The sequence below is a fragment of the Eutrigla gurnardus genome, assembly GCF_963514095.1.
Source record: "Eutrigla gurnardus genome assembly, chromosome: 13".
Taxonomy (NCBI): Eukaryota; Metazoa; Chordata; class Actinopteri; order Perciformes; family Triglidae; genus Eutrigla; species Eutrigla gurnardus.
In genome coordinates this window covers 19981647-20008694 of record NC_139936.1, presented here as the reverse complement: position 1 = coordinate 20008694, position 27048 = coordinate 19981647, and the positions used below count along the sequence as shown (strand labels likewise).

General features: G+C 42.6%; 1 protein-coding gene across 33 annotated transcripts in view; it reads right to left on the bottom strand.

Moving 5' to 3' along the window:
• camk2b1 (calcium/calmodulin-dependent protein kinase (CaM kinase) II beta 1) overlaps positions 1-27048 on the bottom strand; it is a 59167-nt gene that overhangs the window by 18233 nt on the left and 13886 nt on the right. For 9 of the 33 annotated variants that reach the window (XM_084024037.1, XM_084024014.1, XM_084024009.1 and 6 more), the window contains exons 4-13: positions 26848-26902; positions 26393-26458; positions 16447-16519; positions 12133-12235; positions 11658-11741; positions 11378-11472; positions 10388-10510; positions 10105-10188; positions 8903-8945; positions 1583-1620 (exon numbers count right to left, since the gene is read on the bottom strand). In XM_084024037.1, the coding sequence (XP_083880163.1) occupies positions 1583-1620; positions 8903-8945; positions 10105-10188; positions 10388-10510; positions 11378-11472; positions 11658-11741; positions 12133-12235; positions 16447-16519; positions 26393-26458; positions 26848-26902 (764 nt within the window). Of the gene's footprint in view, positions 1-1582; positions 1621-6252; positions 6349-8902; positions 8946-10104; positions 10189-10387; positions 10511-11377; positions 11473-11657; positions 11742-12132; positions 12236-16446; positions 16520-19867; positions 19941-26392; positions 26459-26847; positions 26903-27048 lie in introns of those variants that run through there. The other 24 variants (XM_084024007.1, XM_084024039.1, XM_084024013.1 and 21 more) reach the window with 6 other exon arrangements.

Below are 27048 nucleotides of genomic sequence, written 5' to 3'. Positions count from 1 at the left end.
GAAACCTAATGTGCCTTCTACGTTGTATTTTGCATTCTTGTGAATTGAGACCAAATCTGTTGGATAGTTTTGCAGTAGTTTATCCAACCATCGTAGCGATATGTTAGGATGCTACATGTAATAACTTAACGGAACAATAATAGACACTGTGTTACCAATATTACAACTCAGCATGAAAATGCTGAATGGAGTGGCTTTTATGGGCAGTAGCTGGCAGCATGGGGGGCCGCTGGTGGTGTGCAGTTAGTGCCATAGAGACTGACCGCTTGCTCTGAGCAGGTGTTACTGCTGCAAAAACGCCAGGTGCCGTCTACGCATTAAATGAACCAGCGGGAGAAGAAGAAGGAGCAGGAGAGGCCGAGGACACGAGGTCAGAGTCGCCAAAAGGACATGTGGAGGGAAGAAACGAGAGAAGAGGGAGGAGCAGAGGAAAGGAGGGACGGTGGCAAATGAATAAGACGCCGTTAGAAAATGGTTTGGGGCAAGTGTGTTGGGAGCCTGTTGCTAGGCAATGAGTGCGGCGCACTGGAAGTAAGTGTCTATTTCTGTCGTCTGAGTTTCCAGGGTCCAGACTGGCAGCTATTCCTGGAACCGGAGTCACATTCCCTGCAGCACACACACACACACACACACACACACACGCACGCGCACACACGCCCATGAGCAAATCACACATGTGGACACCCACGCTTACGCATAGTCAATGTGCAAGCATGCTCACACCCCCATTTGCGAACAAATGTGAAATATTCTCAAGCACACACACACACACACACACACACACACACACACAGTCACACCTCTGTGTCCACGTGTACGCACGCAAAGCTCTTCTTAACATCATGTACAATGCGGAGAAGCAAACACATTCGTTTGCATGTACACCATGTTCCAAGCTGTGTCGCACATTCTCATACACGCTGCACACACAAGACACATTGATGGAGGCTCTGTGTGGGATGTGTTACTGCAGTGTGTGTGAGCGTGGGATGGGAAGAGATCTTCATTAAAGGATGAACTGGAATGTGGGGTTAAAGACCAGATGGGGTGAGCATGTAATAGGAAGCACTGAAAGAGGAGGAAGAGACAGAAATGGAGGGATGAGAGGCAAGCGGGAAGTGATGGAGGAAAAAAAAACCCTGAATAGGGTGGCTGACAGATGGTTACATTTAATAATGGAGATGGAGAGGTGGCAATGAGCAGCATAATGCCAAATCAGAATAAAAGGTGCTTTCAGAAGGATGTGCTACATACACACACCGACACGTTTCCACATATATGTATCTATAGTAGAGCTGTGGCTTTTTACCAAAAAAAATCTTTGAGCGTCTATTTACACCCCCCAACGCTGTGCCAAACTCAGTAGAGGCCCTAATACGGGCAAACACCATCTGAAAGTCAAAGTACAATATCCACCAATACATAAAACACATCCAATGAGATGAAGAAGGTAAAGGTGAGATTTGCCAAATTAGGAAAGAAGAGAACACAAGACAGAGTTTGTATGCCTGGAAAATTAAGCAGGGGTTGGTCAAAGGGAGAGAGGGTAGAGAAGTATAGGAAGACATGTGATGACTCTTACCTTGACATCTGCCTTTTTGTTCAGCAAGGTCTTAGCTGCTGCAATGACAAACAGTAAAAAATAAACAGTTAGAGATGGAGATGAGCAGAAACACAGAAGTGAAGCAACAACTAGTTTTTCAGTGATTCACAATATCTCCTTACATCTTCACCCTACACCGAAGAGGTTAATATTTGTCTAATAATGTTCTCCATTGACCTCTGGAGTAAAATTGTCTTTTTGCAAAGCAATGGCTCAGCTAAAGTAGCCTTAGGCTGAGAGAGCCAGGGCACCTCAGCACATTGCTGATAAAGCGCTTAGTTTCACGAGTGCAGCACTAGGAGGTAAGAGACAGGATGTAAGACCGTGAGTGTTATTTTCAATTGTTTTTTTCTCTAGTGATGCTGTGCTGAGCCTTTGAAGTAATTGAAAATCACCACCCGTACTAAATGGGTACGTTGATGTCAGTGCTTTTATGGATCTAGCAAGGTAAATCCTGAAGGCAGTTGGTGCTAAAAGCCAAAACGAGTGCGTCAGGTGGATAAGAAATGATTCCAGTGTTGCATCTCATCCTAATTCACATTGCCTTATTTATTTCCCCTGTCTGTCTTCAGACTAGCTACAAGGTCCAATTAGTTAATGGTCTTTCAATAATGCAAATATGTTGTTGCCAGTGAAATAAAAATGTACTCCAATTCATTAAATCAATCAATTATTGTGCCAACGTCCCCTCGTGGTTGTGAGGAAGCCGAAACAGAGATGGCTGCCATGCCCAACAGTAAGGCCAGCCTTAGAGAACTCTGTGGAGGCCTTAAGGAGGATTATGCCTCAGTCTGCTCGCTAATGAAGGGTAATGAGGGAGGAGGGTAGCAGAAGATGAATGATACTGCAGACACAGTCCTCTGATGAGCGTAATACCCATAATCCCTTACAACAGTGAAAAGTGTATGAAGACAAAGGAATATGTCCCGCAGGGCATTCACCAAGCAAAGTGGGCTGATCACACCTGATAGGTGCACGTTCACCCAGAGGCCCCAAAATAAGAGACATGTATTCAAAATGCACTAGCAGACTTGGTACAGTCCAGCTGCAACCAAGCACACACAGGAAAACACTTTCTGGCATACAGGAAGTGATGAGTTTTCCATTCTGGTAGATTATCTGTTTGCTATTGTGCTATTGTCTAAACGTGACTGTCACAGTAAATTAACCACTTGGGGGTTTGATAGAACAATAGTTTCTCTTGCAGTGAAAGAAAAGAAACTGTCAAGATAACGAAGCCCTGATTAACTTGGGATGTAATGGATTTTCAAGAATTTCTGTTCCAATATTTACATTGAATTGTACATTTTTATATGTTTTGGGTAAAAGTTTTGAAGATCTTTGTGTAATGTATCAAAAAGGCACAATTAGAGCAATAAAAAGGCTGGGTTAGTGCTCTATATTGGCACAATGGACAGCTGTCCAAGAAGAGACAAATGAGAGATGGTTCTAGATTTACTTTTCTAGTCTTTACTCTAAAGGACAAGTCGTTTTTTACACGGACAGCCTCAATTTTCTTCTGATAAACGGATATTTGCACTGAATAACTGGTAAGCACTGAATAATGATTCCGATATTTTTTTCAGATAAGGTTGTTTACACTAAAGATATTATGGATGAACAGTAATCTCTCTCTCGTTCTATTCTATAGTATGGCTAGAATAATCAACTGAATACACCAGCAAATTTTATTTGGGTAATTTGGTTTCCTATGCCTGCCAGTTCAAGTCCCAGATGCCTCTCTGTCTTATTTCCCTAAATGTAATCCTTACTGGGACTTTTTGAAAGGCGCTGAGTGCATTTTCAAGTCTAATCAGATGCAATCACATCAGCCACGTTATATAAAACACCATTTCTGGTGGTCTGGGATCTTTCTTTCCATCGCCATCTTCCTTCCTCCTCTCTCTCAGAACCTGAAACATCTCTGGTTTCTCACTTTCATTTCCAAACATGCTCAGCTACGTTTAATTTTCAACTGAATTTCATGAAAATGTCCGTTTGGCATAAATGTCTTAGGGGGAGCAGAGGTCCAGTCTCAAGGAGGACAGTGTGAAGTCTAGTGGAGCCCTGAGCCCATCCTTTTCATTAAAAAGAAAAAGACTGTCACCATCAGCCACCTATTCGTCTTTTACTTGTGTGCCCCAGTGATATAGTAGGCTATATGATGTCTGAAGTGAGGTTCACACATTCAGCAGTCAATGAAGGAGCAATAGGAAGTGATAGTGAAGAGCATGAATGTGGTATGTATGTGCACGGTTCATTGTTGTGCTGTTGTTCCTCCTTTCAAAGGCTGCTTGTTACTGAGGAGAAGAAATGGGGTCACTAGAGTGTTAAGTTCATTCTCGCCTATTTACTGACGGTAGAAGAGGAGAGGATATGATAGGAGAGCAGAGAGAACAAAGGGATTACAGTATTTCACTGTGCTCTTTACAAACACCATTCTTCTATCAAAGCGGCAAACTTGGTCTTTTAAAAAACCTACTACGTTAGTAAAAAATGTCTAGGATTCCAGTGACGCCAAGGGAATCTCTGTGGGAAATCTGTAAAATCAAAAGAAAGCTTGATTCACACCAAAAGCGGAGAAGCAAGGGCACTCCTTACCTCGCCACAAATTACACATGAAGCAAGAAGAGAGAGGAGGAAGAGATTAAAACAAAATCGCGGCTATAAATGCCCTCTAAAATCACGCAAGATGCCCAACTGCAGGAGCGAAGCAAGGACGGGCTTGGATTCACATGAAGATTCAGGGGGAAGTCACACAAGCCATGTTCCTCCCAAAAAGCTATTGGAGAACAACTCGGGTGCAAGAGTTCCTCAAGAACTGTTTCTATACTGTATCATGTTGAAGGTCCGGACACTTTATAAGATAGATTTATCTGACTCCTACATGAGGAGAGGGTCAGGTCTGGTAGACAGTGATTGTATTTGTGTGTAAGGTAAAGCGAGGCCTCCAGCAAGCCAGTGAGGCAGAGTGAGGCTGATAGGGGGAGGCAGTCCACTATAAATATTTGATTGGAGCCTAGTGGAGGCTCAGGGACGCAGAAAGGACTGTGGAGTCCCAGTGGGCCACAGAAACAAGGACACTGCCACTTCTTCTGTCTCCTCAGCTCAATGCTAGACTCTCGTGTGAAGCTCTCTGTCGTTTATGCCTGCGGTTCATTTCTGCAAACCCAGAAAAAACACATTAGGTCGGGTTCGCGTTTATTAAAATGTCCTCCGAATCTACTGCTCTTGCGCTTCACAGTTCAAATATTTGTTGGGTTAAAAAAAAAAAATACAAACAACAATGATGTTGACATCACACATAGGTCTGTGAAGGGATGTTTTGAAGCTTACTATTGGGTTTATCAGCACTAACATCTTCCAAATAAACTGCCAGAATATATTGTTAAATATACTGTATTTTCTAGCAAACTAGCTCGGGATGTAGTTATTTTTATCAATAGGTGACTGACCAAACAACGGCTTAGTACGCATTAGAATTATATTTGTCAGGGGCTCAGTATGGAGACTAGGGACGCCCATACAGCCATAGCATGTCCGCCTCAAAGGTTCCTGACTTCATGAGAACCAGCCCAGCCTTGCATCTTCCAGAGTTCAACCACCCCGCCGTTGCAGCACATGCACCAGTGCAGTGCCCCATGCAGCATTCGCCAACATCTCTTGGGCAGCTCCATCCTTAAAGCGACAGGGGTGAACTTTCCAGTGTCATTATCAGACAGAGTAAAAGAACAGACAGGGAAAGAGGAGTGAGGGGGAAAAGTGAGAGCAATGCTGGTGGAGATATAGGTAAGTGACCAGAGAGGTAGAAATGACAGATTATAGGAAAGTGTGTGGGGTGAAATGGAGTGGTGATGTGACAGAGGTGAAGTAGGAGGAGAAAAGGATGAAGGAAGAAGAGGAGGAGAGACAGGACAGCAGTTTGGTTCGGTTGAGGCCATGCTCTGTGGCTGTGTCTACACATGAAGATGATGGGATGAATATGTGGTAATGACAGAGCACTAATGGGCACTGTGGCCATCCTATCAGATCTCAGACAGGAGGTGACACATGTGTTAATGTGGAAATTGACAGCAGTAGCTCCCATCCCACTCCTTAACAAATTATGAAGTATCAACATAGGCTGGACAAATGGAAACTGAAATATTGACCAAAACATCGTCAAAAATACATTTCTGATTTGCTTTAAGTCTAATATATGTCCTCAATTAAGTAGTTAAAAAAAAGGTTAACCTAATTTCATCTACTTAGATTCGACCATCAGTTGATTTAATCAACACTTTCCTTGAATAAAAATGGAAAAATATGACCAACAGCTGAACATCATAACTGATGTTTTTTCCTCTTTTCTTATTGATGTTATTAAGATTGAAAAACTCTTACACGAAAAACACACAAAAAAAATATGTTGCATTTGAATTTCGTGATGTATCAAAGGTTGCATAGAACGCTGCAAATGATGAGTAAATGGGAGATGTAGTTAGTGATTTGGTCAGCCATCATGCTCTGAGCCCCCATGCTGAGGAAGGAGAGAGGGAGGAGGTAGAGTAATATCAATGACAAATGGTAGAATAAAGTGTAAAAGACGGGACCAGAGAAGGGGGGTGGGGGAGAGGGGTTGGCATGCCCGGGGAGAGCCTCCGTGCTACCTTGTTCCACCAGCCCAGCGGTGGTTCCAGCGGCTGCAGCCACTGCTGCTGCGGCCGCTGTGACAGAGGCTGGAGCGGTGGTCTGCCTGCTGCCCACTGTTAAGAGTCCAATAGCCAGTCACGCATGAAGAGAGAGAGAGAGTTACAAGGCAAGGAGTTAAAGGCAAGAAAGAGGTGAATGGGGGAGGGGTGATATTTAGAGAGAAGGGCAAAAGATGTGAGGGGCGGGGCTGCGGTGCGTGAGAGACACAGCAGGTACAATAGGTGGGCCAGAAAGATCAGGTGGCACAAACACTGGTGAAGAGGGATTAATTCATCACACACAAATCACTGACATTATTTGGCTGTGGCACACATTCTGTCATGTATGAATCCGCTGCTGTGACTGAAAGATCACCAGAGAAAAATGGGAGACACAAATCTATGATGAGAAGCGTTGATGCTTGAACATTGTCTCAATGTATCCCCGATGACAGCGTTACTGTAAACTGATTACGAGACAGAATGTTGTCAATGTTAGTAGATCTTTGATTTGCACCCAAACTAAAAGGGAGAGCCCAAAATCAAAGATTGTTCCTCTTACCTGTAGTACTATTTATCTAGATTGTTTTGGTGTGTGTGTTGCCTAGTGATATCGGCTTTAGAGAAGTCTGCATTCCCTTAATATAATGGGACTACATGACACTCGACTTGTGGTGCTCAAGCTCCAAAAATAAATAAATAAATATATTTGAAAAACTCAACAGAAATTCCAGAAATCATTCCCCGGTTACTCAAAATAATCCACAGACCTTGTTGTGAGCAGTTTCATGTAAGAACTATGTTTGAGTGAAATAATGCCGACGTACAACTTCTCATAACAAGGTCTGTGGATTATCTCGAGTAACTGGGTCATGATATCCGCTGTTGAGGTTTTCAAATGTTCATGAAGACAATGGAGTCGAAGCGATGCTGGGTCTTAGTGGCAATAACACACAGGGGCTCTTTGGGTCCTTCGGGGATATTGTGCTTATTTAATCTTGTGAAGGGCTCATTGCATGAGTGGAATATGGTCTCAAAAATAGTACCAAATGCAAGCCTCCTATAAAAATGAATCCAAGGCACAATGTAGGGTTTGTGCATAATTAAAATATATTTATCATACCTGGTAAAATGTATTTAAAATTACCAACACGTTGTGCCTTCAGGTCAGGAGCTTTATTTTGTTACACTAATCAGGAGAGTGGGAGGGTGGTTCTCTTTCACTGTGAAAGCCTATTGGTCCAGTGTGTGTGTGTGTGTGTGTGTGTGTGTGTGTGTGAGAGAGAGAGAGTTAAACAGCTGAGTGGATGTTTAGTAAGTGTTCAGACCATTTCCCGTTTTAGAGCACACAGTGTCAAAGTAGCTACTGTGACTCATGTTTACACTGAAGCTTACACACACACACACACACACACACACATTCTCACACACACACACACACACACACACACACACACACACACACACACACACACACACACTAAAACAAAGTGTTTGAGGTCAACGACTATCAGGGAACCATTAACATTAATAACCCTGGAAATAAATCCCAGTCGAGGCTGAATGTCAGTCATTCATATGAAGCGCGCAAATTAGCTTCATCCAAGCCGAACTGCACTTTAACATTCTTCCACACAGACTCTGACTGAAAAAATATATACATCATTTTTTTTAATTTTCATTTCACTGACCACAACAGTGCTGAAAATAATATGAAACTGATAAATCCTGTTAGTTGAGTAATACTGGAATCTTTGGATCTCACAGTCAAATAGGAAAAAAAGTGTCTCTGAGGCAGCATCAAGAGGTGGGACGGACAGAACATTTCATATTGTCTGTCATAGATTATAGATAAATAATCTAACATTAAACCTTCCAGACAGCGTCGTCTATAACAGAGATATACACAGCTACAAGAAGTACACAAACACATCTACAGCTTGCTGATCAAATTCAGCGTTTCCCCCTAATTTACTGAGGCAGTTCAGTGCAAAGACTGGTTTAATAACCTAGATCTGCTCTAAACTGTCATCTTACTGAACTGAATATGCTTATAATGTGAGACTTTTGTCCACTGAAAGAGAAGTAAGAGCGTCTTTCGCGGCTATACTGTGACATATTTCACAGTGAAATTTGTTTTCCATATTGCTGTTAGCTGGTACTACAATCCACACACATGTCTGTATATGACAGTTGTGGTTAGATGGTCACCAAAAGGCTCCTATTGCCTGATTTATATAAATAAATACTTGAATAAAGCAAAGGGAAACACTGAAGTTGCACTAAGATGAGATGAAAATGTGAAACACTTTACATGAATAAAGACGTCTTTGGTCAAGGGAGACAAATAAAGTAGTCTGTTACATCATTTTGGAAGAGTCGGACATGAAAAGGAAATGATTTACATTTAAATCGAATAAGTCAGGTTTTGGGTGAAAATCTTCCAAAATGATGGCATGTCCGTCAAACCCAAACTGACTGTATTTAAGTATGGACATATAGGAATACAACTCGCATGCAGACAATAAACATAGAGCATGTTTACATACACTTAATATTGAGTGACGTTGGTGCACTGACATTAATGGAAGATTTACACTAATAAGAATTATGTCCAGGAATCACTTACCAGAGAAATTTCGAGAAACCAGCATGGTAGTAAGGATGGCCCCCTGAGAAGAAAACAAAACTTAAATCCGTAACATAATCATTTTGCCATTCTCTGCCACTGGCTGATGTACCACAGTAGTGATTCAATCAATATCCAGATGACTAAAGCTTTTACATTTACTAAACTCTAAACATACAGATCTTTAAATCCTGACTCACAGCAAGTGAACATTTATAAAGATAAAAAACAAATATAAAAAGCACTGAAATACTACGGCCAATGCTGTTTGACTGACAGATAATGTCTGAAATGTGACGTTTATGAGCCATCACTGTTTACTATTAAAGACTGCTTAACCATACCAAGTTGCACTGCATGTAAACTATAGAGAACTGTTCCTTCCTTCTACATTAGAGAGTGAGGCACGGCAAGATCAAAAGGAAAGGGTTAAACATAGAGAGCGAGAGGGAGAGAGAGGGAGAGAGAGAGAGAGAGAGAGAGAGAGAGGGAGAGGGAGGAGTGGAAGAGTAAAGCAGCTAATCTTGACACTCCTTTTCTCTGGAGAGATCATTTACAACTGGAGCTGATAACCTTTTTATAGGGCTTTAAAACGGTACTGAAATGCAAATAGACCATGGTATTTAAGAGCTGTGGATGTTGATAATAGACTTAATATCTGAATAGCTAAATTGAGATGGCACTCTCAGTTTCCCACAGGGTTGAGACTACGGTGAACACCAGACCTTTAGGGGGGTCTGGATCTAAACTCCCGAGAAGAACACTTTGTACATTTTAAAGCTAAATCTAGTGCAGAATGAGAGCATTAAGAGGCTAGAAGTTCATCTAAGCTACTTAATTTCTATAATAAAGTATAATTTGATATACTTGTACTTTGCTTGAGTATTTTCATTTTATAGTTCACTACATCTGAGAGGAATATATTGTATTTTTATATACTATTTCATTAGTTACTAGTTAATCGGCTACATTGAAGATTCAGAGTCTAAATAGAAGATTTAAAAAAAGAGCAGGAAACTTTTTATAATCTAAATATATTGAATTTAACACGTTTTCATAAAAGTATATACATTAGAACTTAAATTTAAGATTACAAATACTCCAGGAAAACAGGAAGGAGTGCAGACACCACTTTCATTCAGCACAAGAGGTTATTAGAGCGGAAGAGGAAGATGTGGGAGAGGGTGAGCTTGCAACCAGACCTTGAGTTTCCTCCTGGCATTGAATTTCTTCAGGCACTCCACGGTCTCCTGTCTGTGCATCATAGACGCCACTGTGGACCGTTGCTGGGAGAAGGAAGAAGACGAGGAGGAGGAGGAGGTGGTGGGGAGGACAAACAAAGGAAGTGGAGGAAGAAAAAGACAAGAAGATATCAGTTAACAAACGCTTTTGTGTTTTTCTGACTTAGAAGTCTGTTCTATGCATGAAGTAGTTGTCTGAAAAAAATAACTGACTGCTTGTCCATCGCAAGCAGGGGAAACTTACGCAGACCCATGGGTGCTTGAGGGCCTCCTGGGCAGTGATCCTCTTAGCTGGGTTGATGGTCAGCATCTGGTTGATCAGGTTTTTGGCCTCTGGGGTGACGGTGTCCCACTCTGGGGAAGGGAACTAAAGGGACAGACACAACCACGTCTTAACATTTAGCCAAGAGCTGAAACAACAAAATAAAAACCATTTTTATGAAAATGTACAATCATTGTCATTACTGTTCATGTCTGTCTGCTTTTGGGTTGCTCACAATTATAGTCACCAGATTTACACTAAAGAAAAGACAGTATTTGAAAGGGAGGGAGGAGGCATTACTTATGATGGTTGTTTCTAAAAAGCAAGTTCAAAACTTAATTCACCCTCAAACCTCAAAATTAAACTGAATTAACTTCACTCGTCACTCACGTAACGTAGATAGAAAATGTAACATTTTGTAAAGTCCAGAGGAACTGTGTCAGTTGTGGATGGTAATTCTGTCACCGTGTTTAAGAGAAACATGGATCATTTCAGGAAAATTCAGGCTTGCATTCCAAATTGCATGTTTTTGTTTGAAATCATATATTATACATGAGACATGAAACTCTACAAAATCCCTAATGACAAATATTTTAATACCACGACAAGTCAATGACTTGATTATGAAGAAACTCCGTTTTACCGATGTCATCAAAGAAGCACCACCTTAAATCTTGTGATTTTCAGAGATGTTTCTGGGAAATAAGTCATTCAGCATGAAATGTCGAGGTCTGTGTCCTATGAGCCCAGAATCCCAGCAAGAGAATCAGTCAGCCTCTCTCTCTCTCTACTTGGCACGGACTTAAATGTGATCTAAGGTGAGGCTCCCTCTCTTGCACCCCCTGAAATATGAATGAGGTGTCCGAGTTACGTAACCGCTGCCGAAAAGGAACGAGGGCAGTGGGAGGAGAGGGGAGGACATTATAGCAGGAGGGGGGAAATAAGAGAGCAACAGAGGAGAAAGGGACTCACATCGTAAGCCCCGGCCTTGATCTGCTGGTACAGCTTGTGCTGGTCCTCGTCCCAGAAAGGAGGGTAACCCACCAGCAGGATGTAGAGGATCACCCCTGAGACACAGGCAAAAGCACATATGGACACACACACACAAGCACATACACACAAACACAGAAAATGCACTGTTTGTCAACAAAAAATGTCCCTCTGCTTGTTTCATTTGTTTGTGTGGGATGATCTAGGAAATGCCATGTGTGTGTTCAGTGTGTGCCTGGGTGCGTCTCCCTGCACAACTCACCGCAGGCCCAGATGTCCACAGGTTTGCCATATGCCTCTTTCCTCAATACCTCAGGGGACAGGTACCCCGGTGTGCCAGCAAATCCTGCAATAAACACACACACACGATGGATTGACATGCTAAAGGCAACAGATTGCATTTGCAACTAAATCCTATTCATCCACACAGTAGACTGAGTTCTTAAAGACAGATTTGAGGCTTCAAAAGTGGACTCCACTCAGCACAATACAACTCAGACTTGTCAGCACAATAGAAGCGCAGTTGCACCATGGCAACAGCGGCGCGTGCAGATGCGGTGGCCATCAGCTCCCATAGTCTTCTCTCCATAAATGACGACCTCACTCTGCAACTGGTTATTAGACCTCCTCACAAACAAACCCCCCGCAGCTCGGTTTGGCATCCGCAATCTGACAGATTGAGCCCCTTTTTAACTGTGGATAAATACACACAAACACACTGTATCTGCTGTACCTACCAAACCAGGCCTGCTGATCCCCCTGCACCTCGATGGCCAGGCCAAAGTCGGCCAGCTTCACGGCGGCATTCTTACATTTACTTGCTAGGAGCAGGTTCTCTGGCTAATGTGGGTGAAGAGGAGACAGAAAAAATGGTTAGCGAACATTTTTGAAATGAAGGATGGGAGTACAAGACATGGACACTCTCCTAAAAAGGTGTGGGGGGGCAGCTGGAGGTACATATGCTCAAAGTTTGCATGCACAAAGTTTGTAATGGGGATCATAGAGAACGTTCTTATCGAGACTGTATTCTGCACACAGACGCACACACACATACAAACACACACAGCACAGATACAAACAGATGTAGACGTCATTTGAATAACTTGTGCGGACACCGAAAAGCTACAAAATGAAAGTCCAATTTCTTTGTGAACTAACTTTTATTTCACTGCAAGGCTTTATGTGTCCACACAACCTAGTCAGTTTGCAGTGCAGTTTTTTTTTTGTCCCAGCCTCATGTGGTGTGCTGTGGTCTATAGGCTCCATCTTTGTGGCCCAGATAATGCAGTCAGCCTCATTATTCTCTGTCAGAAGGGGGCTCTAATAATGGGCTGCTATCCCCACTGGCTCTTTCTCATTCTGTCTCTCTACAGCTCACTCAAATCTCACTGCCTCTGAAACTGTAACTGGTCATCTTGAATGACAAGGGAAGCACTATGTGGAGAAACTTTAATACAACAATACGAGGAATCAACGGTCCTTCATTCTATTCCTTGTCTAGTTGTTTCCTGAAATGCACCTCAGTGAACAGCAGCATCAAGTGCAAACTAACAGCTTAGAGAGAATGAGGACATTATATTTAGGCTGCCTTTCTGTCACTGCCTCCGCTGCATTGCAGCAGCCGGTGTTCTCGCACCCTCAGCCTGCTCCGCTCTCTCCCCTCAGCCAGTTTGTTTAGAAGCACAGAAATACTGTTTATTTAAAGAGCAGATTCTTAGTGTGATTTTATAGCATTTGAGCCCAAAAGTAAACGAGACGTAAATGAGTAAGAGACAGACTGTGACTGAGCGAACCAGTAATCCTAAGGCGCTGTGCCTGCCTCGTCTCATCACATTCTCCAAACTCAACCACTTGTTTAGGCTTTACTCTTTTGTAAATGAGTTAGAACTTGCCAACGCTGCAGCATTCGGATAATCCGTTAAAAACGGACGTGGGTGGAAATACTCATGAAGCATGCACTTCCATTAAAAAGGTGCAGAAACGCAATGTAAAACATCCAGGCCACATGTTCGGACATGACAGCAGCAAACGCCATGACTTTAAATATAAGCGCTCCGTCTCTGTAGCGCACACATACACTTAGACATGCACACACAGCTGAGCACGTGGATGACTAGCAACTGGTCCGGGTGAAATGGAGAGGAGGGTGTAAGGAAGGAAGAGAAATCTGTATTTGAGAGCAGTTCACGAGTGTTTGTTTCAAATTAGGGCTGAGCGATTTGGCTAAAAATAAAATCTCGATTTTTTCGAACAATTTTCTATTTAAATCTTGATTTTTTTTTTCTGTTTTCCTCTAAACAAACTAAAAAGACCAAGGTAAAATTTAAATACATATTTAATTTATGAACACAATAAAAAATAAATCCGATTTCTAAGTAGTCTAGGCCTATATGAACAAATTAGTTGTTTAAGAATTAAAAACAAACAAAAAACAGCACCACTTGGCTGTCATTATTGTGGAAAGATTTTTTTTAATCAAACTGAAAAAAAAGCTGTCAAAGGCCATCCCTGAAAAAACGTGTAAAATGAAATACAATAAATAATAATAATATGTAGCCCGGGTGTAGAAAGCAGGGATTCAAATAAATGAGTTCCTAAATAAGTGCAGTGATACATCTGTAAGACAGCTAAACTAAAAGTAATTTGGTTTAAGAGTGAAAATAGTATAATATAGTATATATATATATATATATATATATATAATAAAAAGTGAATCATAATTAAATGAGTACATTATTGTACATTTTTGTAGCAGTAAGGTGAACTGTGGAAAAACAGAGACTGTCCCTTTATTCTTGTTCTGTAATTTGATTCACGGTGAATGTGATCGTATGTGGCTGACTTGTGTGCGTTCTGGAAAGTGAGAGTCGGCTACTACGGAGTCACTTAAAGCAAAACAAATCTGTAGAGGCTAGAACTATTTTTAAATCGCAATTTTGCGGTTCAGCCATTTTACAAACCGTAGGAAAGTAAAAATGCAAATTAATCAATTAAGAAGAAATCGCCCAGCCCTATTTCAAATGAAATGATTCTCATCTTTCTCTCTGCGGCGCTATTCCTGACCAATTCCTTCAGAGAACGTGGTGGAGATGTAGACCTCCGTACTCCCAGTTTAAGCAACCTGCTGTGGTGGGAGAGAGCAACTGGCTCTAGCGTTTTTAATTATAGCCAGGGCTAGTTATTGATTTGAATGTTTTGATATCATTGCCGACCAGACACCTAAAAAAATGATGGAATGTTTGATTCCCATTCTGCCTTTCAGGTTGATATATAATCTAAATAGGAGGTAACTTTTAGTTTCTGGGAAAAAGAAAAAAGTGTCATTTCTATCTGCTGTACACCCTGAATAATACGGTGCTGGCACACACATAAACATTTGCTTGCCGTGTTGTCATCTCATTTGCCATAACCCAATTCCTAATTTGAGGGATCCTGTCACCCAGGCTGTCCTCAGTCATCACACTATGACCTATTGCATGAAATGCCCTCCGATACTTGGGTGTGAAACCAGATAGGCGTGTCGGCTAAATAAAGAAATAGCCACAACAGTTCTGATAAACACAACACGTCTTTACTGGAATGCCGGGACTGACATTTGCATAGAGGTCTACTTGACAAAGTGCATCATGCAAAACAAGATGCGACGTACAAGCATGCACATATTGAAAAGCACCAGGTACAAGACGTGACGGCAAGAAGACAGTAAACAGTTTGATTTCTATTCTTTAGATTCACACACAGCTCAACATATTGAGGCACTGCCCTTAAAGGAGTCATAACCTGGTTTTATACGTATCCAACCCCCCTTGGATCGCTTTGGATCAATTCGTAAAACTTATTAGAAAAAAAAAAAAAAAATTTAATCAAACATTGAGCTTGTTCTGACCCTTTTTCGTACCGCGATTTTATCACGCGAGATTACGCGCAAGGTTTTGACTGGTCCGGATGTGCATTGTATAATATGTAATGAGGCGCGCGTTGATTCGCCGCAGGAAGGACAGAGCCGGGGGGGCTTGCCTGCATGCAGACTCCAAAACATAATGGCGGCGCTTCTGCGATTTCAGGTAGCGGACGGGGCGGGGTTGGGTGGTGAAAGAGGGGTGGGCTTATGCAAGTAGCCGCCACGGTGACGTCACCGAAGGCGCAGAATCAAAATCTCGTGCTTTAGGAATGCACACCCTTGTGTGCTATTCCTGTTCGGAAAAAGAGCAGAAGCGAAAAAACGGCGCCACTTTCAAACTCCAGCCTTTCAGGCAAGTTTCAACTGAGGTCAAACACAGATATGCATGTTTTAACAAGAGAAATTGCGATTTCCTGGTGATGACTCCTTTAAGCTCAAATGTAATGAACGGCATGTGTATAGACAACTACAAAATACACCCATTGAGTAATCCCACAGTTCTAAGAAACTTGTTACCAGTTCAAAATTAGCGACTGCCTCTCAGTTTCCAAGCCTGGAAAAAAACTGCGCTCCCAGCCAGACGGCCAATATAATTAATGGCAGTTTACAGAAAATGAGCCGTCACCTTTGAAGCACTGAGGGTCATTAGCTGATACAAAAAGGCAGTGAAACCCACACAGGGCGTCTCATAATCAATAGTTAAACATTTCTCTGACTATTAACGGTCAGATTAAGTATCCTCCTGGGCCATCTCAAGACGGATCCGTCAACAAAAACTGGCTGGCTTTGGTCAGCCAGCATGACCAGCGTTGCATGCTTGAAATCTCCACAGACCAGGGGGTGAAGTGGCGTTTCCACAGCAGGAAAAGAAGGTGACTGCACAGAGCTGGAGGCTGTGTGTGGAAGGACAGAGCCGAAGAAAGGTCGGAGGTGGTATTTGACGGTCTCATGGTGACCGCAGCGAAGCAGACTGTTCTAGCAGTGAGCTTTGGCCTGACTCTGAATGACTTTGCAAGTGACATGATGTCCACAAACATTAAGGTCCGTTTTTCATTTACCTATCAGACTTACACGGACTACACAAACAACACACCCACACCCCCCCATCCCCAAATATGTAAGGGACAGCAAGATGATCCCCTTCACTCACCTTCAGGTCTCGGTGCACCACGCCCATTTGATGGCAGTGAAGCACCGCCTCCAGGATCTGCTGGATGCAATGACTGCATGCAAACACCAAGGGGGGAGGGGGGGGGGGGGGCGCATGTTAGTCTGAGCAGCGCTACAATCCCGTGCACAGGCCAGGGGTGTGTGGGCAGGGAAGGTGTGAGGGGGGGGGTTTGATGGAGGTGCTGGATTGTATTAATAAGTACAACGGAGGTTGAAAGGGCTCTTCTGTTGCCAGCCGTTACACCTTTTAGTGACCGCGGCTGACCCACAGCTAAGCACACACCCAGGTTTGTGCAAATTAAGTCAAATCAGGGTTCATTTGACACACAGTGAGCTAGCAAAACATATTTGCCCAAATATAAGTAATATTAATTTCCTGTGTTACAAGAAATGGGCTGTATGCTTGCTTGGTCTTCACTGTTGAGCTTCCAACATAAAAGGAGGGCTAAATTTAAAATGGCTATTCAGGGATTAAAGTGGATAAAACACCAATATATTACAGCATCAATGACCTTCGTTGGTGAGGTCTTTGGGGGTTTGCTGTAGCTCTGGGTTCGACTCGAGCTGTAGGTGCTCTGCAACAGATGATTCCTTGGAGTCAATCTCTTCTGCAACTAATATGGATAATCTCTATGATCTTTTTATCTACTCTATTATTTGTAGTGGAGTTAAACAACTGGATTCTAGATATTCCCACCTCCCTCCGTGCTTTAGTCAGCAGGCCTTGGTGATGAAAGGGGGTGTGAGAATGTGGCTGATTCGGGGGGGGGGGGGGGGGGGCGTTGATGAAGGAGGTAAGGGAAGGACTGAGTCATTGTGCAATTAATAACATGTAAAAGATGTGTCTGGGATCGAATCCATTTGGCTAGAGCTGTCATTGTGATGTCAGTAAGCTACCGGACACTAAAAATAGGAAGTAAAATAAAAATGACTTTTCAGTTGATATATTTGAGCCCAGGAATATAGGAATGTGTGTACTTGTTTGTGTTTCCATGGAATTCCTGATTTCACTTTCATCTAATAGTAAGCCCCTTCCATCACACCATCTCTTTGTATGAACAAAAAACTAGGGCTGGGTCACGACTTTCAAATAGTCATTGAATTATTTAAAAAAAATCTAATAGTTGTGTGTTTAGCTGTAAATAGGGGGCTGTCCTAATCCAATATATATATATATATATATATATCTGAGAGAACATGAGAGAAACAAGAGAGGAGGAGCCAGAAAGTGAGACACAGGAACAGAGAGAGAGAGTGAGAGAGAGAGGGAAAGATGGACTGGCATGGCTGTAAAGTTCAGGGCTATAAATTAGAATCCTGTGTCTTGTTTCCAAAGGTCTCCCAATGAATAAATACTAGGCAGGTCACATCTACAGCGCAAATGCTCTGTGTGCGTGCCTGCTGAGTGAGCACTAAAAGCAAACACGAGCATGTGGCTGCATGTTTCTGGAAGTGTGCAGCCGGTCGAGGCTAAAGGGACCTCCACCTATGAAATGTGTGTGTGTTGTCTTGCAAACCTCATTCTCACATAAATGTGTGCCTGTGCCTAGGTATGCATGCAGTTCAGTGTATGTGTGTCCATGTCCACCCCCCCACGTCAGCTGTTGAGCTCTGTAACCCGCAGGGTGAGAATCCTCTGCCTGTGTGTGTGTGTGTGTGTGTGTGTGTGTGTGTGTGCGTGTGTGTGTGTGTGTGTGTGTGTGTCTCTGATGGAAGCAGTTCATCCCAAACGTCCCTGTGTTTGTTAGCATTTATGCACACTGTGTTTTGGGTTTTGGGCACATTTTGGGTTCATACCACTGTAGTAAACCAGCCGAAGCTTTTGTATGGATTTTCAATTGTGTCTAAATGGATACATCTCCAAATACAAACTACCAGCTTTATAAGAATACATATATATTTGAAATGTAATCTGTTTGAAACACAGTGTAATTGTGTTTTTTTTTCTCTAGACACTATAGAGATATACTTGATGTTGAATGAGGCTGTCTTGAATATACAGGGATCAACACAATAAAATAAATGACTCAGACCTAGAGTGAAGGGAGGAGGAAAGGAAGAAAAATCAATAAAGTTCACAAAAGATATATAACTGTGGCTTTTTTTAACTATCCTGGGGGAGAAATTAATGGTTGTATGGACATGTGTAAACACTGGATATTTATTACACTTCTCTAAGTGTGTGTGTGTGTGTGTGTGTGTGTGTGTGTGTGTGTGTGTGTGTGTGTGTGTGTGTGTGTGTGTGTGTGTTCATTTATTGATTGATCAGGGCCTGTACTACGAAGCAGGATTTGGGCTTAGCGAGGTAACTTCGCAGGTAATATCGCCATGGTAACTTACGCTGCAGAGCTAACCATGCTCCGAGCAGGTTATGTTCCTGATAAGAGATCAACGTGGACAAAAACACCGACCAATCAGCTCTCTTGTGCGTGGATAAAAAAGAAGAAGCTCGGTGGATCGTGAGAGGGTCTCGTAGGTGAACTATAGAGCGTTCAGAGACCAGAAAACCCTTTTTCTTTCCCTGACGATGTTTTATATGAGAGATACAGATTCTCATCAGAGGGAAAGACTTTTCTGTGTCAGCGTACAGCCTACTTACCACTTTGAATTATGTTTTTATATTTATTTGATTTGCTCCAAAGTTCGTTTTACAACGCCGGGATTGCAGCTGAAAGAATGAGGCTGATATTGTCATAAACCACGTTATAAGAATACATCCAAGCAACACATTCATCATTTTAAATTTATGTGTTCAACCTTTTATTGCGGAAGGACATCATAAGAGTTAAAGGGACGAGAGAGAGCGATGATATGATTTAAAAGAGCCCCGCAGGACAGATTCAAACCCTGTATTATATGTTTAACTTCTTCGTATTTCTGTAAGATTATGGTTCGCTCCTCGTACGTGAAATATGCCGCTCCGCTGCACCCTGGGTTGAGTTAACAAGTTGATAACCAGCTTCGTGTGAGCGCTTATCTCTGATTGCCTTTGTTAGGGTTACTTAAGCTGGATAACTGAAAGATACCCTGGGTATGGTGAACTCGCTTCGTAGTACAGGCCTCAGACTGTCAGTCTGGTCAACAAGAGTCTTATTATGTAGCTGTTTGTAAAATTATTGTAATGAGAACGTGTGGGAGGGTAGATGAAACTGGGAGGGTAGATGAAGCTGGGAGGGTGAGGCAGGCCAGGTGTCCTCCAATGAAAGAGCAAAATACCATACAATAAAAAAGCAAAAAGGAAACAACATATTGAGCATACCAGGAGACTAGTCGGACAGGCAGACATTAGACCAGCAACTGACGACACGAACAGACGAGATGGAGGAGGGAGGAAGGAAGGAGGAAAGGGACGGAGGAGGGAAAGGAAGCAGGGATGCAGATGCTCCTCCATATATACTAACCTTCAGGTCCCTGTGCACTATGTCATGTTGGTGAATGTGATGGACACTTTCTAGAATCTGATGGATACAGTGACTGTGAAGACAAAACAGAGAGAGGAGGGACCGTGGAGGTGGAGGGAGGGATGAAGATAGATGGAGGGGTGAAGGAGGAGAAAGAGGATGTCAAGTGAACAGAGTGACGGGTAGGGTACAGTGCAAAATTAAAGATGAGGAAAGGGTGGACCAGAACAGATGTGAGATGGATGTCAGAAAAAATGAAGAGGAGGAGAAGAGAGATGACATGGATGAAGAGGAGGAGGAGGAGGAGGAGGAGGAGGAGGAGGAGGAGGAGGAGGAGAGGGTGATTGATGCAGATAAAGATGTTGGAAGGGGAGCAATGGGTGGGTGAATGCCAGTGGAGGAGACAAAAACGTTTCGTTTTGCTTTTTTAAACATGATAAGACAAGAGCAGTCACAGCAGAACAACCTGCCAGACATAAATCACATCAACCCCAACACAGGAGAGGAGAGAGGAGGAGAGGAGAGGAGAGGAGAGGAGAGGAGAGGAGAGGAGAGACGAGGAGAGGGAAACCAAATGGAGGAAAAAAATAGACTGATTGTAGAAGAGAAGATAGGATGCTTTTAAATAGCTAAGAGAAACCATAACACATGAAAGAAATGGATTGCTTATGTATAGGATGAAACTGAATCATAGAAGACTGGTGGGCCGATGCCAGGCTATTTTTCCACCACTTAAAAGGAAAACACATCACTGTGTGCACTGCAAAAAGATGCACGTACCTACCTCTATTGTCAGTACATGCACATTCAAATGTGCGTGCGTGTAGGCATGGTGCAATGAGAGAGTGTAATGTGCACAATATGTGACTAATAGCAGGTGCAAAGAGACAAGCAGCCTGCAGGATCCACACCCACACACTGTCTAGTTAGTGGGTGGGCTGAGAGAGAGAACGAGAGAGAGAGATGCATTCTTGCTTATAAACACACACACATACTTCTAAACAAGGAAATCTAAAAAAATGCATTAATATCCTAATCTTAAACCTTAATTTATGACCAAATGTATATGATGTGTGTAAACAAACAATCTACAATCTATTTATAATCAACGGGGTCAAAATCAAAGGTTCTATACATGATGGATGACCAAACAAGGAAAAGAAAAAACTGTAGTAATGAACGCAATAGTGAGGACTAAATGGAAGCACTGCAGGTCAGCATAGATGGACGGACATGTTTTTCATTATGCATGGGTCAAACAATGATGGAGCACATTTTGTGTTTCACTCTTCCAGAAAGCTTCTGCCTCTTGGTCAGACTTAGTCAGATAAGTTCATTCAGTTATTGTCACTTCCTCGTCTTGCTTGTTGACATTTGCTCTTTGATATGAAGGAGACGTTACTGTAGGTATGCATGGACACGTGTCTTGACCTGACAGCGGCCCATTGTGTATTTAGAAATAGGAAAGCATCTCCACCTCCCTGCTTTGTTTGTCTGTGTAGCTCTAATATATCACTGTGCAAACACATTATGTCATTCCAAAGGACTAGTTTTCTGAACTCCTGCTGGGGCAAAGAAGGGAAAAAGTGTAGCGTTTGTCACACTTGCCAAAAAATGTGACTTGCTCAACATTTTGAGCCACAATGTCCCACTGTTCTCTGCAGGAAAGTAAAGTGATACTGGGAGGAAAATCAAAAACAAAGCCAGTCTCTGTCTCAAAACAGGGACCATCTCTCCTCCCTCATATGTCTGAGTATCCTTTCAATACCTAAATACCCACTGTATTGAAATGAAGCAGGTCCAAGCTTGTGTCTAATTCAAAAATACTTGCAAAGCAGAATCTGCGGAAATATTTTTCAGTGCTTCGTTAAAAACAGAAGTACAATTTGATCTGCTAAAATACTTCACCATGGAAACTAAAGCATAACCTGCGAGGGAAACATTGAGTCGCTAAAGACAAGGTATTTTCGATAATGGTTGGTGGACAAAACGAGTGCTGTGTGAATATTAGTAGTACACTCATCAGGCGGACAGAAGCAGAGGAAGCTCATGTTGCACTGTTTGCCGAGTGTGCATGTAGGTAAATCAGCAGTGTTGTGGTCTCCAGCCAACCAAACACTACTCAACAGGGCGCAACAAGGTGTGATGCAGCACAGTTTGGGGTCTGTGTGAGTGTATGTGAGACTAATTATCGTAGATAATTAAAGTCCCAATTATTGTTGGTCTCCAAGGGAGTGAGGGGGGAGGACTGGCCTGGAAGATTTACATCCAAAGCAGTGAAGGGAGTGGAAAGGAAAGTGAGTGTGTGTATCTGTGTGTGTGCGTGTGTGTGTGTGTGTGTGTGTGTGTGTGTGTGTGTGTGTGTGTGTGTGTGTGTGTGTGTGTGTGTGTGTGTGTGTGTGTGTGTGTGTGTGTGCGTGTGTGTGTGTGTGCAAGCGCTTGAGCCAGGGATGAGTACTGCAAGGGTTACAGGGTGAGTATGAAAGACAACGATGACGAGGGGGTTAGATGGGCCGGTATTAGTGCTCTTACATACGGTACTGTAGCCACATGGCATGAACGCACACAGACACACACACAGAGTAACATACTGTAAATGTTTTCACAAAAATGGGAGAAAAAAAAAGATAACACATACGGAAACATTGTTCCATACAGGATATCGAATACACAACCAAACCAGTTCTGAGCTGGATACAGTTCCAGTCCATCAAGCAGGCCTTTGATAGCTAGCTGGACCCAAGCCAAAAACACAAACAAAGGCGTAAGAGAAATATGCTGGTATTTCTTGGGAAACGCTAAATATGCAGTCTTGACAAAACAACTGTTCTCCTTAGCGCACAAGAGATAATTGGCTAATTTAAATCATTTACCTGAAGCACATTTTTTCTTGTACAAAATTAATGACTGTCTTGTAAAAGCCGCATACTGAAGAAAGCATCCTATCTTTTTGGGGTTTTTTGGGACTACCCCAGACTGCTGAATGTTGGTTCATAAAAGGGTCAATAAACCAAATCTGTTGCCGATTAACAGGTCCTCCAAGGTGCAGGGAGAACTCTTGAAGCCAGATGGCAATGCTTCACCCCAAAATTAGAAATACACAACTGTAGTGCTATCACTCTATATTGTGTTAGTGCTAGCTGCCAAGTGCTAAACTGCACTAGTTTTGTGGTGATCACAGCGGCAAAAAAAAAAAGTATTTGATTTGTCTTCAGACACTGATGTCTGCCCATGGTCCATCGGAAGGGACGGTACTTCGCCTCTCTATGTTTCTCTCCAGAAATCCTGACCCGGGTACTTAAGATAATCCACAGACCCTGTTGTGAGCAGGCACAGACAGAAGCAGACATCTCTACTGTCAATACCTCCAAAACTATAGGCACTACAGGTAAGAGGGAAACAGATGAGTGTGTTTACATGAGAATCGCATGTATTATACATTAGTATCAAATTAAAAAGGAGCATGTCTTCAGTGTCAAAATATACAGACCTTTAAAGTAGTTTTTTGCAATAATAATTAACAGCATAACAGAGCTACAAGCTACTCTCTCGCCCCATCTGTCTGTGTGTGTGTCTATACTAGGGTTGCACGGTATACCGGTACTAATTTGGTACCGGGGTACTGAGGCATTTAAAACGGTACTTTATTGCATTTGGACGGGACCGGTACTTGCAGCGCCGACGGCAGCGCCCGCAACACGTCGGTGACGCCACGTGACGTCACTGCGTTGTAACTACAGCTGAGAGGACGAGGAGCGAGCCGCAGCTTGGGGAGATAAAAAGAAAAAGCAAGCAAGCCGGAGGAAACAGCTAGCAAGTTAGCGAGCAGCGTGGACTGGAGCAACAAACGGAGCAGGAGGAAAGCTTGGAGAGAGAGAGACGTTGGAGAGGGGGAGAGAGAGAGAGAGGAGCACGGAGAGGAGAATGGCTGCTGCAACCGTCACCACGCCGCAACTTGTGGACAAACCAGGGGCGCGAAGTGTGATATGGCCGTACTTTAGCTTAAAACAAATGCGCAAGGCGAGGCAGTTAACACCGATGCACCACTGTGTAAACGGTGTTTAAAACATGCATGGCTAACGGCGGAAACACCTCCGACTTAGCCAAACACTTAAAGGACAAACACCCAGACCTGCACACTGAGCTCAGGGAACGACAGGTCATTTACTCAGGAAGAAAAGCCACATTCAGTGCTAAAAGCAAGCGCCACCGCCCTTCACTCTTAACAAAGAGCTCTGGAAGAAAAAAATAGAGCTGGTTTATTTATATTATTATATTATATTATTTTATTTATATTTTCACAGTGATCGAAAAGTACCAAAATACATGTTGGTACCGGTACCAAAATGTTGGTATCGTGACAACACTAGTCTATACGATAAGTACGATGTAGGGCCGTCAGTTCTTCTTTAACAGTTTGAGTCATCCATCAGAACAGAAATCTAGCGCATATAAATCAGATCTCTATATTACACATCTCATCTCCAGATTTCATACACATTATATGCAAAGACTTGCACACTCATAATGTTATTAAATGAGAATCAATAAAGCTTTGTTTGGGAAGAGATTTCCCACACATTGTGCAATCATATTTGCATAATTTTACACCTAATGATACGAGCGCAAAAATATAGTATAGTTTAGTATATCTAGCATTTGTCTTTAACACAATTTCTGTCTGGTTGATAAAAAATTAAATCAACAGAATTCGAGAAAAGGAGTAGAAATCTGTACATGCACAAAGCTATTGAAGCTTGCTGGTAGCTGGACACGAGAGCTAAAGACAAACATTTCCTGTGCCATTCTGGCAACTAAAGTATATCAAACTATTCACTTTCACTTCTAATGTTGCTGAATGGACTCCCACACTGCAACTGTCGTTTTTTCAAGTATCTCTCACTCTTATCTCAGTCTACTGTCTGTCCACCCCCCAGTACTCCATTTCCTGTTCCGCCATCAGTTTAAGTGAACTGTGTGTGTGTCGATGAGTCAGCAGGAGCGGTGGGAGTGAGATATAATACAGCATGGGTGGTGGTGGAGGGTGAATAAGAAAGACAAGAAGAGGGCTGAATGAACACTAAGAAAAGGAGGAGATAACGGTATAGAGATAAACCCTGTAAGCTAAGTGGATCATTTAAAAGGTACATACTTGAGGTTTGACCAATAAGGGTTTGTTGACGTCATTACAAATATCAGCGACTTTCTACAGACAGACAATGAAGGTTTACTGTTGGCAACAAGGTAAGTGTTGTCCTGGGGTTCAGAGTTTCCTGTGTCATAGTGTAATTACTGTTTTAAAGACTATTTTCTCATTACATGATAGACATGACAAAAGAGTATCTTTTTATGTTCCAAACTTGATTTCATGGCGAATAACAATGTTTTTTTTTGCTGTGCATTTTGTTGGACCATGTTTTGCCCTTGCCAACTCATCACTAACACAATGTTGGTGGATCAATTTTCACTACAAGATGTAAGATTACTACGGCTGGAATGCTAAATGTTGGCCATTAACAAGGGCGAACTGCAAAATACATTGTCAGCACATTCTTGTGTACTATATTTATGTTTTTAATTGCCCTATTAAAATGTGGAAATATCCCGCAAGGGCAAAATGACAAACACGTAGGCTGTGTGGGAACACTTTAAATTGAGCGATGACAGACACCTGTTGCAGCGCCGTGCCATCCATCTCAGCCGAAAACAGAGAAATGTCTGGCCGAGTGCTTCCTGAGTCATCCTCAGCACATGGTGAGTACAACCAACGCTGTAGAGCCCAAAAAAAAAAAAAAAATAGTATTCGGGACAGCCCCAAACATGAAAATCACAGGCGTCTGTGTTGAACCTGCAAGTGCACGAGGCACCAACTCACAGACTCTCACATCCATTTAAATGTCAACCGTTCTTAAATTGGCAACTGTATTGTCCAAAATAATCATTATCCAACACAAAGATGTGATATGGCCACGAAAACCCATATTGGTCAAACCTTGGATTGGACATAAAGGTCACTCCTGTGTTAGTGTGAGAGGTGAAGTACTTGGGCATCGATGTAAAAGAAAAATGCAAAGGACAGAGAAGGAGTAGTGAAAACTAAGGAGGAGGAAAATAAGGAAAGGGCAAAGAAAACAAGTGTAGTTACATGACAATGGCAATAGGAGGAAATGTTAGAAAGGTTAACAGAAAGAAAGGGAAACATCTAGAAGAACAGTAGGTAATAGGAAAAGAAAATAGTAACAAAAGGGCAGAAAAAACAGACAGAAGTCAAGAGAACAAGAAAACATGAAAGGAAAAGAGACGTGAGGAGCAGAAAATAGGAAGAGGAGCAAAGAGGAAAAAGTGAGGAGAAAAAAAGGGTGCGAAAACCAGAAAAGAGTAGAAGTAAAGCAGGAAAACAAGTCAAACTAAAAAAACAACAGACAAGAGAAGACAACAGAAGACAGAGACCATTTAAGGACGAGGAGAAGCACACACACACACACACACACGGACGGACACACACTAAGAAGGCTGCGCTCCTACCTGGCGTCGGCCTCGCTGTAATACTCTCTGGCTACGATGTCCTCAAACAGTTCACCTCCGGTCACCCTGGGCACACACACACACACACACACACACACACACACACACACACACACACACACACACACACACACACAACACACACACACACACACACACACACACACACACACACACACACACATTAATATTTTTTGGGGGGGCTATGAAGCCAGTTAAGCAAGGATTCCTAGGGCACCCCCATCCCCCTATCCTCCTGCCCCTTCCCACACTGTTACCATGGAAACTAGAGGGAATAGGGAATAAGGGATGGATGTGGAGGGCGTGGGTGGTTTGGGGTGGTATAGGAGAGAGAGTTATGTAATTGTATATGTATGGAAGGGTGGGGAATCACGGTGGTGGAGGAGGAAGTGGGGGGGGGGGGGGGGGTGAACATGGACGAGAGGATGACTTACAAGTCGAACAGGAGGTAGTGGAAGCCCTCCTCTGATATACTGTCATGAAGGCGAACTGGAAGAGAAAGATAAGCAGATGTCTGTAAACATCTCTGCCTCCGTTTCTCTGTGCATGAATCATTATTATTCAGTATAGTTGGAAAATAGAAAAAACCACAGGGAGTCATAATAATTGAGATTAATCATCATATTCAGTGTAAT